Source organism: Oryzias latipes, chromosome 23 (assembly GCF_053564925.1).
Source record: "Oryzias latipes strain Hd-rR chromosome 23, Olatipes_Hd-rR_3.1".
Classification (NCBI taxonomy): Eukaryota; Metazoa; Chordata; class Actinopteri; order Beloniformes; family Adrianichthyidae; genus Oryzias; species Oryzias latipes.
The window spans coordinates 18,427,910-18,441,391 of record NC_136259.1 but is presented as its reverse complement, the minus strand read 5'-3'; the positions used below and the strand labels follow the sequence as shown (position 1 = coordinate 18,441,391).

The window sequence follows — 13,482 nt, the reverse complement described above, 5'->3', positions numbered from 1 at the left end:
GCTTTTTGGGCTTGTATGCACACACACAGCAACTCAAAGTGGGAGTCTATTTGTTTTATTTGTTCAACAGCACCACACTGATCAGGTCTTTAATGTTAACGTGCCCTAAACAAGTGATTTATTCGACAATTCAAAATAATGTTGATTTTTCAAAACTTTACAGATCTCTGTTGTAGAATCACAATTCTCCCCCCAAACAGCTTCTACTAAATAATTGTTGATGATAATTAATTTTCAAATAACAGTTTCTACCTTTGACCAAACATTTATTTAATTTTTTACTTCCAAATAAAAACATTATCTGTCAAATGTGTATATAAGCAGAAGCTGCACATATCTAACAATGCCATCTTGTGGTGTGAAAATCCCATTTCTTTTGTTGCCTAGTTATGGAATTCTGCAATAAAACTATGCAAAAACAGAAGATGCAGCAGCTCGGATGATTTTGTGTTTCATTTTTAATAATAAAATTAAAGGTTGGTAACAGTTTGCTCAATCTTTGGTCGTCATTTTTGCGTTCCTTGGATCTTCTGAAGTAAATATTCCATTTGCAGGTTCAGATTCGGCTGTCCTTTCTTGGTCTTTTTGCTCAGAATTTGAAAAGTTTCCATCTTTTTCTGCTTGTACCGTTTAACGGCTTCTTCCTTCTGCTGCTTGTTTTTCAAATATTCCTGGAATTTGGATAGGAAAAAAAATAGATGTGAAGGAACAGGACAGTGATCTTGTTTTTGTTTTTTGACAAAAAGAAAAAACACAGAAATTACCTCTTTTTTCTTCCTTCGCTTTTCTTTGATTTTCTCAAATTCCTCTTTTGTCTTTTGGTAGGATGTCTTCTTCTGCAATTTCTTCTTCATGCGGTTACTCAATGGAAAGCTACAATAAAGGAGAACCAGAGCTGTTGTTTAAAAACCTTTTTTTCTTACAGCTTTTTCAGTTTAAACTTTAAAATTTCTGTTTGTCAATTTTACCATCTGATATAAAAAAAAATAAAAAATGTCTTAACCCCTTCATGCCGTCTGTCGCTAATTCGGAACGTACCAACAAATCCAGGACTCCACCTAATTTAGTATAACCCTCAACGGAAAAAAACATGACAGAATTTTTTTTTTAATATAATTCGAAAAAAAGTCAGGTAATATAAAAAAAAAACATTTAATGTTCAATTTTCAATTCAATTTTATTTGTTTAGCCCAAAATCACAACAACAGTCGTCTCGATGGGCTTTGTGCAGATAAATGTAAGGTAAAACATAAAATCGAAGGGATCATGAACACACACAATTCAATAGAAAGATTCTAAATTGAACTGACTAAACTAAACTGGGCATCCCTGCCCTTAGACCCTCCTATGCGGTAAGGAAAAACTCCTTAAATAAAACGGATTCGGGAAAAACCGTGGAAACATCAGGGGTGTCCACATGAAGGAGGGATCCTCCCCCAGGACGGACAGGCGATGACCAGAACTTGTAGAGAAGAATTAACTTATTTAACGCTACAACTACATATTTACAGTCCAAAAGACGAGCTTCATCCAGATGAAGTCAGGGGACGGCTGGGGGCGCGAGACGAGCCGGACGCAGGATCCACAGCCAAGTTTAGGAGCAGTAATAGAGGTGAGCCAGAGACGAGGTACTTGGTCAACATGTACATGTTAGAGAAGGGTAGATCTTTTTTTTGTCTCCCCCAAATTGATTAAACATTTAATAAATTTGGTATTTCAAACAGATATGTGCATTAGTATTTTTATACAAAACAAATGCACCTAAAAAAACTCTTTTATACTATTGTACTCATTTTTGTTGGCGGGTATTGTTAGGTTGGGCTTGTGAGATGCTGTAAGCTTGCAGGAAAGTAAGTAGACACAAAAAACAAGCTTTTTAATGTCCAATAGACAAGATTAGTAGAATTAAGAAGTAGAAGAAATAATGCCTGAATTGTTAAAGAACTTTTTTTTTTAATTCCAATAACCAGACTCCTCACCTTTCTTTCTCAGAGTTTTCCGTTTGTTCAGGGGCTACAGGCATGGAATTTGTCAGCTCAGATCCGCCACAAATGTCTTCATCATCTTCGTTTTCCTCCTTCGTCACCTGCTCCTTCTTTCTCAGCTTAGTCCTGTTTACTCGGTTTTCCCAGGCTTCTTTTTTCAGCTTCTCCTCCTCTGCCATGTAGAGATGCTTGAGGTGTTCTGGATACTCGTCCTTGTATAGCATTTTGGAATCAGGATTCCTTTTCCTCTCCTTCTTTAGTAGTTTGTTGTATTCATATTTAACTTTCTGCTTTCTTTTCAGAGCAAATCCTTGACCTACAGAGAGTAAAAATGGATTAGAAATTTAATGATTAGAAGTTTAACAGCAGATAGACTTAATTAGAAAATTAACAGATTATGAAAAGTTATGAAGTGGCAGATTCTGTGTACACACAATATAGCCACGTTATAGCAACATGACAATAATTACATTTATAAAATCATAAAAGCTCACCTTCTTTAACGCTGCCTTCAAAAACTTTGTGCTGTTGAATCCATTTTCTGTTCTTTTTCACGCCAACTGACAATTCTTTGCCTTTTTTCAAAATCCTTTCTTTCTTTGTAAAGTTTTTATTTTTCGCTTTTCGGTCTACTGGAGCCATTGCGCTTCAGATTTGGTCACAACGGATAAATGTTTTCTTTACTTTTTCCTACAGCATGCCGAGAACATGCCGTCCCTGAGTGATGACGTCAGCAAGGCGAAGTAACCGAATCCGGAACAAAAAAAAGAAATTCATTTTTAAACTGTATCATTTGTATTTCTGAGCTTTAAAAAAATAAAATAGGCTTATTTAGGAAAAGAGACAAAATATTAATTTAAAAATATTCGTAGACAGTATTAAATTAAAGTAAACACTTCTTAATCCGAAAATTCTGTTGACTGAGAAAAATTAACACTTGTTTTAATTCAGTTAAAACCCACGATACATCGAGTTAAACATATGAGGTTATATAGAAACCATAAGGAATATAGGACAAAAAGTGGTTAAACAGCTAAAACCAACACATATTATCGACAAAATGATAATACTTTTCGATTACTTTTGCCTTGGTGTGTTATCATCACCAGTAGGAGACGTTTTACATACGGTTCAGACTCCTTCTTGTTCTTCCGCGTGCCTTCAAACATGAAACCCTCCTCCTGCAGCCTCGTGGACATTCAACAGCGGATAGATGAAGTCATGCAGTTTTTGTCCGTAACACTCCCTATCGCTAATGCTCACACTGTGGAGTTTTACACTCAAGATGTCTGGAAGCGGTTCATGGCGGTGTCACCAGAGGAGGTCCTGTCAGCCGTCACGCCCAACAGCGACCGGAAGATGGAGCCAGAGCGCAGACGAACTGGTAAACCAATCATTTTATTTTGAAATCAAGTTAAAACTTTACCAATATTTATTTAAATATAAGAATTATTATATTCTTTCATTTAGGATGAACATTTGAGTTTTATTTGGATATTGCGTCACTTATTAAGCCCATAGACAAACGAAACTTTGTTTTTGTGTTTTTTTTTATTATTTGGAATTGGTTTATTCCAAGCAATCAAAAAGAAATACTGAAGGAGACAAACAAAATACATTTATATCTGTATTTGGCTACATTAGTCAAATTCAGGATGATTAATCATAATTTGATTGGAAAAATAAATAAAAAAGTTAAAGAAGATGCACTTCCTTATTTATAGATACACATGCACATAAAAACGATGTCCTCATAAAGACTCTCAATATTAAACAGATATATCTGCACATATGCATACAGGGCATGACACATTGAATTCATTAATAGTCAAGTTATTAAAATCATTAAAATCATTAATGATGAAAAAGGGCAACTGAGTATGTTTAATATATTTTTATCTGCAGCATAACTTTTTCAAATGTCTGAAGTCTTTTATTCTGAAAGTATCAAACTATGTTTTGTTAAGTAAAATAACATCTTCCAATATACCCCATAACTTCATGCACTTTCACATCAATTTTTGTGTTTTCTCTAAACAGAACCATCTGGGACCATGTTTGGGTTTTGCAGTCATTCAAACCGTCTGCTCGATACCCACGAGTTTCTGCAGGGCGCTAAGGCCCACTCTCTCCCTGGACTTGAAGTCTGCATGAGCAGATCTGATTTCCTGCTGGAGCTTCAAGGGAACTGGTCCAAGTCCACTGTTCTACCTGGGATTGGTTGGTGGATAATGCATATAGAATTTCAAACAAGGGGTTGGAATTGTGTAGTGTTTAGCTCATATCTGTAATGAGGATTTAGGGTAAATATAGTTTTTTTGTCTGTAAACAGTTACAGAACTGGAAGCAGATGAATTTATGAACTCTAAGAAATCTCACGAAGTCCAGTCCATGTCTGAGGTGGTTGCCGGTTTGGCCCGGCACTCTGGAGTCAAACAGGTGGAGTGAAACTTTTAAAGCTTCAGTCATAGCGTGAATGTTTTCTTTTGCTTTGATGCAAACAAGAAGTGAGTTTTCCAACGTGTTTGGTTTGTTTTTAAGGTGATAGACGTGGGCTCAGGGAAGGGCTACCTGAGCTCCTTCCTGTCTCTCCAGTATGGCCTTCAGGTTTACGGCATCGACTCCTCCAGCACCAACACCCACGGTGCTCAGGAGCGGAACAGGAAGCTGAAAAAGTTCTACCGGGTGTACCAGAAACAGGCAAAAGCAGGGAGGACTCGAGGAGAAGCCACAGCTCAGAGGGGCTCTGAAAAAGTTGAACCCGAGCTGAAGGAAGATGAGGATGCTTTATGTGTCGATGCATCAAGAAATGAGTCTCAAGAGGAAGAAGGGCTGCCTATCATCTCTTCATCCCCAGCAGCAGGGAGGCAGACGGAGTTAAGTCCAGATTCAGAGGAGCTCTTTCTTAGCGCCCTGTCAGCAGATGTACTGGAGCCTGCCTCCCCAAGGGTTCCCCCAAGTCAGCTCAGCGACGAGGAAAAGGAAAGGAGGAAGAGGGAAAATGTAGAGAGGAAAGCTCAGAGCAGAAGAGACGGCGCCAGCGACGTGTTTTCGCCGCTCACGTCTTACGTGACCGCAGAAACTGAGCTGCGGGAGCTCATCACCGAGCTGGAGGTGAGGTTTAAATCCATCTGTGTCAGGTGATGGAGCTGAAGGTACCGCAGCAGCTTCCCACACGGCTTCTAAAATTACAGCACAGTTCCAGCAGCTGGAGTTTGGATTATTGATGGAGGGGGGGGGTGATGGGTTTGATGCCAAATCTGCACCGCGTCATCATCAATAAATTCTGTCATCTATCTTCCCCCGTGCCTTCCACCTTTCCTCCGTTCTCTTCTTTCTCTGCGGGATCCCTTCATATTCCAGGACGCGGTCATGGTCGGCCTGCACACATGTGGAAACTTGGCTCCCAGCACTCTGAGGATGTTTGTGGCTAAACCGGAGCTGGCCGCAGTCTGCAGCGTGGGCTGCTGCTATCACCTGCTGTCTGAGGAGTTTGACCCTGCTGGACCAGGTTTAGACACACACACACACATATCCAGGTTTATTCATCCATCACTAGGATACAAATACAAAAAAAAACTCTTCAACATTTAAGTGATAAACTTTTAACACTTCAAAAACCAAACAGAACTATTTTAAAAAAATATTAAGAGGAAAAAGATACCAAAAAGAGACCACATCACATCAGCATGTTGACAGCGTAGGATATTTATTATGACAGTTTGTAAAACAAAAGAACAATATGAATTGTTAAAAAAGATACACTGTCTGCAACATGAAATTCACAAAATATTGGGGGGAAAAATCAAATTTATTTAATGGAGCAGAATGATAATAAAAAAACACATTGAGAAAGGAATATCTTTTACTTTACATGCTACTGGGATAGAACATAACTGAATGAAAAATGCTAAAGAAAAACACTTTTATTGGCTGATAGCATAAAAAATAAATACCTTCTTAAATAGTAAAAAAAATCATATTTTATGGAAAAACAGTCCTTATTAATATTTTTTAAGTCAGAGAAAAGAAACACGTTGAAGAAAGAGCATTAAAATACTTTAAAAAGAAAACAATCAAACAGTTAAAACAAATACAAAGGCTTAACGGATATATATTTTATATATTCTTCTTAAGCATTAAAGATTGTGATGGGTTTGATTATTTTGTTTTGTTTTACATGTTTGAAAGAAATCTAAATCTTAAAAGCATTTCAAGTTAAAGTAAAGTTCTCTGCCAAACCTCCTGTGTGAATCAGTGAAAGCTAATTTGCTGTGACGACCCCTGACGGGATGTGCCAAATGGTAAATAACAACAACAACAACAACCTTGGTGTGTGAACTTTGTTCTTCGCATTTGACCCATCGCCCTGGAGAAGCGGTGATCTGCAGACACAGCCGCACTCTGGAGCCATTTGATCGGTCTAACCCCCCCAATCCAACCCCTTAATGCTGAATGTCAAGCATGACTTGACTGTGGATTTGAACTAAAGACCTTCCAGTCTGAGGGTGGACGCTCTACCACAAGACCAGTGAGCTGCAAACTTATATGTAATATAAAAAAAGGACACTAAAGAAGAGAAAGAATCTGTTACGGCCCAGCAAACCAAATGTTAGTTGAAGTATTTTTGTACTTCAGAGCCCCCATCTGATAACAAAGCTAAACCTAAATGTGTAGGAAACAAGTCAGATGTTCCACTGGTATTGAGCGACTTGGCGGAGTTATCAGCCTGGAGATGGAGCTGAGCTCACAGTCCGACTGTTGGAGTCATTAGAGGGGATTTACGGATTTGAGGAGGCGGTTTAAAGCTCACGAAAAAAGAGATTTGAAAAAGAAAAAAAACTTTTTATGATGGAAGGGAATCGGTCGTGCAGTCGTGTTTCATCACTGCGAGGAAGCTCCACGCCAGAGTCCCAGTCTGATGTCGTCCCCGGTTTCACGTGTTCCTCCAGTTTATGAGTTATGAAATTGTCTACATGTGACCTGGTGCTGTGACGGGAGCCTCTGCATATCTGCAGTGGATGCAGCGTGGCGTCATCAGAGCTGACCTCCGCATCAGCCAGGAGATAAAAAAAAAAAGGAAATCACGACCGGCTGCCGTTCACGCATGTTCTTCAAACCCTACCAGGGTTTTGCGCTCTCACACACGTGCACACACGTGCAGCAGGGTTGCAGTGCAGTCTGGGCTGGCGGCCAGCTCCTGTGGTGGCCTGCTTCCCCCTATAACAGAGAATCAAGGAGCTGAAAAGCTTCATTATAGAAGCCACTTTATGTTTATACAGGCTGATCCTTTGGAAACTGCACAATCCCTTAAGTGCTTTAACCACGCCTTTTAACCCGTGTGGGACCAGGACACTACACCACTTGTGTTATTGACTCACAACAACTCCAAACAGACCGGAAGCTTTCCATTGGGTCAAATTCACTATAACTGATTTATTTAACTATGAAAAACCTTTTCTTTAAAAAAAAAAATCAGGAAAACCTGCATTTTTAAGCCTATAGAATAATAATTAATTATGTTTTGGTTTGATGGTTTCCGTGCTCTGAATTTCTGGCAAGTTAAAGTTAGATATGACCAAAAATCCAGGTCTGTATCTTTGATCTGTGATGCACACATCATCTCTGCCCCTATTTAGCAGCTTACTTTCAAATTTCTGCTACAAATGTCTGTTCTCCTCTGTTTAACTGAGCTCATCTTTGCCCGTTCCCTCACAGAGAGTTTGGACAGATCGTGTGGTTTCCCTCTGAGTCAGTACCTCCATGACCGGTCCTGCTTCTGTGGCAGAAATGCCAGGATGTCAGCATGTTTGGTGGGTCCAAGATTTTTTTTTTTTACTTTTTTTTTTTTTGTATTTGCACCTGACTTTATTTTCCTGTTAGCGCACATTTTTCACGAGGGCTTGTTTTTTTTCCCTTCTAACCAACAGGCTTTGGAAAGAGTTTCTCTTGGCCAGGGGGTGAGTGAGGCGTGCATTTAAATATGCATTTCATCATATTAGCTCATTTTGACCAACAGTGGCAAATTCCTCACTGCGCTACAAATGGCAGATCTAGGTGTTCCCAATCAGCCCCTACAGTTTTTTTTTTATTTAAAGCCAGATTATTAACCCATTAATTGCTTTATTTGAAATATAGAGCTGGGAGGCGGCAGCCCCGAGCCGATACATGATACCGGAACTGCCATTAATAAGGAATGTTTATAAATATTAATGTAATCATGGAAAGATGGATTACCTGCTGGAACGGAGGTCTGAACCCCCAAAACAGGCTTGATTGCCCGCGAGTGTTGTGTTAAGCCTGAAAAGTGTCAGATGTGTTCATCCACCATTTCCACACATGGAAGAATCTTTTCCTGTGAGTCAGACACACTTTTTATTCTTCTTCTCCAGATTCAGATGGAGTCTCTGTTCTACAGAGCAGTCCTTCACGTCATTCTGAGAGATCACTACGGCTCCTATAAAAGGTCATTTTCCTGCAGCTTTCGTCCATGTTTGGTTTGGTGTAGGAAATGTGTTTGTGAGGGTAAAATAGACCAAAGTAGGTGTCGTGTTTTCATTGTGGCACAAACGATATGTTTCCAAAATTTTGGGAAAGAAAAAAAAGGTTTTTGTCTATACTTTGCTCTTAATGTTAATTAACCAAACTCTTCATATAAATAGCGAATTGTCTCAGCGTACAAGCGGCCACTTCCAATGAAATGTCTGTGTAAACGTGCGTAAATGCAGCTTTCGCGATCAAAACTCCCATGTTTCTGTGTTGCTAGGCAAGTTTCCACGACCTTTTTCGGGTTCTACGTACAAAACAAGGTGCACCTCGGTAGTGCGTGGCGATGGTTGTGCCAGGTCTTCAGGGACGGAGCTGCAGGGGGTCAAAGGAGTCCCGTCCCGTCCCGTCCCGTCTCCCCCCCACAGCAGAAAAGCTTTGTCCCCCAAATTTTAAGTCAATATTAGTATCATTGTAGACAAGGATAAAAAGAAATCATCAACATCAATACAAACTTTTTCAAGCATTTGCGATAGCACCTCAGTTAAAATAACTGCTGTTAGTATTTATAATAATGATAAAGCTTTTTAAATACATATTTTTGATCCTTTCATTTTTAATGGCTGTTCAGTTTGCCGTTCCCATTTGCCACCCTACCAAAGACTTCTGCCGCCCCCCCCAATTGAAAATGTTCTAGCTCCACCACTACAAGTCTTTCATGCATCAGAAAAGAGCTGTAAAAGAGAAAAAGCCTGGGACAAAATTAGCGAGATTTGACATTTCACACCAAGCCTCTTTGAAATTTTGGACATGCGCTGGTAAACAGAATGAAGAAGAAGAAGCCCCTCCCCTCTTGTCCAGTGTGAACAAAATGGGCATCAAGAATGCCTGCTCAGCATGTTCTTGAACATCCATCACATGGCCGATGTGTCTGCAACTTTAGGCATAGCTATGATAAAGTGCAAATTCATATTTAATAAATGATGTATACCAGGGGTCGGGAACCTAAGGCTCGCGAGCCATATATGGCTCTTTTGATGGTCACATGTGGCTTGCAGACAAATCTTTAATTCAAATTTTTTTTCTTCATTAGACCAGTCTTTCTCGTGCGCGATGCGATGGCAGAGGCGCGCAGTAGTAGCGGTGCTTAGAGAGACAAATCTGCGCCAGCACTAGTATAAGTTTAAAATTGTCTATTAATTCACAGAGTTTGTACCACCCGGAAACCTGTGAATTGCCGTGCCTAAAACTGCACGCTCCCGTCTCTGAGAAAGAGCGCGCAGTTGCGGGGACGGGATGTGTGAGGGAGAAAGCAGAGGGTGGGGCTGAGGTGTTGTGGGGACAGGCAGCAGGTGAATCGCGCAGGGATTGTAATAACGTAAAACCCAATGCCCGTCACTCACTGCAGCGTGTGAGTGTGTGTTTGGCTCCAGGTCCGCATGTGAGCAGTCTGTCTCACATCTACAAAACATTCATACAAACCTAAGATCACGTTTAAAGTCTCAACGCCTGCATGAAGCAGAAACTCACCACGTAAACCAGACTAGACCATCAGCAAAACTACCACGAGAAATACTCATCATTTATTAGAAACAGAATAACAATGTTATTAAAAAGAATCCACAGACTTACTGGACTTTAAAAAGGTTGAAATTACATCAAATGCACACATTCACTTGTATTTTAGTTTTAAACATATTGTCGCGGACTGAGTTGGATGGCTGTTGGGCCGTGTTAAAAGTTCTGGAGTTCATTGAACGCGTCAAGCAGAGATCTGATTGGCTCTCAGTTCTGTCGCTCAGCCTGTTGTTAGGTAGTTTGGACCAATGGGGTTCAGCTATGGGCCGAATAAGGGAAAGGGGAGGGCTGCAGCGGGAGCAGTGGAATATAAAGTTGGGAGACGCGCTCTCGTCTCGTCTCGGCGGGAGAGATTCAGGAGTTGCTGAATTAATTGTTCGGCGTTTGTCGCGGTCTGCAGTAACCCGAATAAAGAACCTTAAAAGAGGTTAAGTCTCCGTGCCTCAGTGTGGGAAAGGGACACTACATTATTGTATGGCTCTTTGGAAATTACATTTAAAAATATGTGGCGTTTATGGCTCTCTCGGCCAAAAAGGTTCCCGACCCCTGATGTATACTGTTAGAAAAGAAGCTCATGTACATCGTGGGTTTAAGTGTTAAGCTCATTTACATACATTATAAATAGATGTTTAAACTCGTTTAGGCACTATAGGGGCTCCATACTTAAAAAAAAAAGACAGAATATAATGGTTAAATATAATTGGTTCTTACGACTGTATTTATGATCAAATGTAGTTTGCAACATTTCATCTACTGTTTCTTTTTGGAAAACTAAATTTATTTTTAAATTTAGTTTTCAAAGTTTCACAGTTAAATGAAATATTATCAGCTGAATCCAGTTTTTTTGCTAAAATGTTAAATATGATTATGATAAGTTAAAGGCACTAGGAAGTTCCTGTGCCTTGTTTTTAATTTATATAACCAGCAAAAGATTTTTCATATTTCCCACAAACTGTAAGTTTTTTTTGTGTGTATGAAGCTGTCTTTCTGCTAATATGATATAAATGGTGATAATAGTATATATGAAAGTTTATTCTACTGTGCAGAAAGTGAGAAATTGTTATGATCTGCAGTGACAGGCGAGTGGGAAATGTTTACTCGAAGGCGAAATCCTTTCTGGACTACGTCCGTCGAGCTCTGCGCAAACTGGAACTGGATGAATCGAAGGTCAGGAGCAGATTGTCGCAGTTACTTTTCAGAGCAAACTATGAAATATATCTGTAAAAAAAAACACTGGGATTTGACATGTGCTCCTTCTTCTTCTTGCATCATAGTTTAAATGACAAAACAAATCTCTTTTTTTGTCCGATGCAGCTTTCTGACAACGACATCCAGGATTACCACGACAAGTACAGACCTCGTATGGCTGAGATGCATGCCTTTAACATGGTGAGTCCTCATTCTGCTTTGACCAAACTGCATTTCAGGGTTCTTTTTTCCACACATTTGGCACGTCTTCCACGGTATTCCCTCAAGCCTTTGTGTCGAATATTTTTCTCCTGCAAAATGTCAACAAGTTCTAAAACAATAAGTGAGATCGGTGTACTCTGGTGGAAGGTAATGTGAGAATTGCTCGTACAGAACGAGATGAAAAACAGCCTCTGGTTGCTTTTCAGGCTAATAATTGGGTTGTCAACCAGGATTTTGTTTTTCTCTCTTGACTTAATCCAGTTAAATGTTTTTTGGAGGACGGTTTCTGAGTAACTGCTGACTTTTTATTCTGTTCTCTCTAAAAGAAGAAACATCTAAAAGGGATGAAAAAGTAGAGCATTTTGGATCACTGTGATATTAAATACGACTTCCTGTGAATCTTTTTCTTCATATTTCTTTCTCTGTGCAGCTGAAGGTGACAATTGCTCCCTGTATTGAAGGACTGATTCTCCTTGATCGCCTTTGCTACCTGAAAGAACAGGTAAAGCAGAACAGATAAGTCAAATAAAGTTTGTAATTTCATATCCAAAAATATTTGTAGGTGAATTTTAATGGAAAGAAATGAAACTTAATATGAGCAGTGGAGGATGCAGATTTATGTTTTCTGGAACTGGCATGGTGGTGGGTTGATCATTATGTGGGTTATCTTAGTTACTGGCCCAGTAATATGGCTGACACTTTCAAATTGGGAAAATGTTGGCATTAGATAGAAGAGCCTTAACATAATTTCCCCAAACTTTGGTGCAATTCAAGAACAATTTTAAGGAAAATCAAAACAAATAAATACATTTTCTTTTTTGCTAAGTGTGTTTACAGCTCAGCACTCCATACTGATTCCTACATGTGTTCGGTTTGGATCAGAATCTTCACATCCCAGATGATTAAAGCAAACACACAGAAATGTCAGCTGAAATCTGCTCCACTGACACTAACACACACGTTGCTGAAATTGAACCCAGCCTGCAGCTTATTGTCCAAATGCTTTGAAGTTATGATTACATGTGGTTGCATGTCAGATGGACTTCCTTATAAGCGTCCTGTGGAATATCAACAGCTCTGTGCAGATTTCTGTGTACGTCCACGAGGAAAAGGAGGGAAAACGCTAAAGGAAGCGTTGGATGTATGCTAATGAGATCCATGTGATGATAACTGTGTTCAGACTTTTATTTAGCCTGAAGGGCTAAATAGGAGGAATGGATGTAAAGGGAGGTTATACCATGTGGCATTAAAAGTCTAAATAAAAAGGAAGAATGTGCATATTTTGTTTCTGTCTAAATAAAATCTGTGTTATTGTTTTTTTGCAGGAAGATGTAACATTTTCTGCACTGGTGCAACTGTTTGACCCTCTGCTGTCACCAAGATGCTATGCTGTTATTGGACTCAAGGCTTCCACAAAGAGAAAAACAAGCTGCTGATTTCATGTACAAAAATGAAAAATTAATTTCAAAACAGTTCTATTTTATTATTTGGTTATATTTTTCTTTTTTTAATCACAATTCAAATTTTGTACAATTAAATGTTTGAACCTCCTTATACTTTTTCATTTGTTTTATAGACTTTAATGTTTTGATGAAGAAAAAATAATTCCACTCCATGAAAAAACACCACAAAGCACCTGGAAAAGCAATTTACCTGTTTAAAAATCTATTGCCTTTTTTTCTGGTCTTTGTGTTTGAATGAATCTGAGGAAAACACTTGTTTTTAAGGAGTATTCAGGGAAACTGCGGTATTGTGGGATTTGAAGAGACTTAGATTCTCCCAGCACATCTGGAAATCTAATTTCTAGTTTGTCCAGAGAAGAAAGAAGAAAAAACAGCAGAGAAAGAGGCTCCTTTTTTTTAATATCCTTTTTTACAAAAGAAAAAGTTGCTGTTTTTTTAGGCATTTTTGTGTTTAAATTATTATTTTAATGAGCAAAAACGTTACATTTTTCATTTTATTTTATATCACATGAAGTTAAATTAACTCAGAATTTAACATTGTTTATTAAGTGTCTTTAAAG

The 13,482-nt window shown here is 39.0% G+C and overlaps 2 protein-coding genes across 4 annotated transcripts; one reads left to right on the top strand and one right to left on the bottom strand.

The window, feature by feature from the left end:
* Nucleotides 1–39: 39 nt before the first annotated feature.
* ccdc59 (coiled-coil domain containing 59) lies at nucleotides 40–3,253 on the bottom strand. Of its 2 annotated transcripts, none has more exons than XM_078942292.1 (5): nucleotides 3,114–3,253; nucleotides 2,480–2,702; nucleotides 1,980–2,301; nucleotides 765–873; nucleotides 40–671 (listed from the first exon to the last, which is right to left on the bottom strand). In XM_078942292.1, exons 2-5 carry the CDS (start codon nucleotides 2,625–2,627, stop codon nucleotides 507–509), a joined length of 744 nt encoding a protein of 247 aa, XP_078798418.1. In that variant the 5' UTR covers nucleotides 2,628–2,702; nucleotides 3,114–3,253; the 3' UTR covers nucleotides 40–506. The 2 variants fall into 2 exon arrangements, with proteins under 2 accessions (XP_078798418.1, XP_011489448.1); XM_011491146.3 differs by having other exon boundaries at nucleotides 3,067–3,179.
* Nucleotides 3,153–13,135, top strand: mettl25 (methyltransferase like 25). 2 transcript variants are annotated; one of them, XM_004083164.5, is made up of 12 exons: nucleotides 3,153–3,369; nucleotides 4,026–4,205; nucleotides 4,318–4,424; nucleotides 4,527–5,099; nucleotides 5,349–5,496; nucleotides 7,704–7,798; nucleotides 7,916–7,945; nucleotides 8,378–8,451; nucleotides 11,123–11,216; nucleotides 11,364–11,438; nucleotides 11,890–11,961; nucleotides 12,785–13,135. In XM_004083164.5, the coding sequence occupies exons 1-12, from the start codon at nucleotides 3,153–3,155 to the stop codon at nucleotides 12,893–12,895; spliced, it is 1,776 nt and encodes a 591-aa protein (XP_004083212.1). In that variant the 3' UTR covers nucleotides 12,896–13,135. The 2 variants fall into 2 exon arrangements, with proteins under 2 accessions (XP_004083212.1, XP_078798417.1); XM_078942291.1 differs by lacking the exons at nucleotides 11,890–11,961; nucleotides 12,785–13,135 and adding an exon at nucleotides 11,786–11,830.
* Nucleotides 13,136–13,482: the final 347 nt, after the last annotated feature.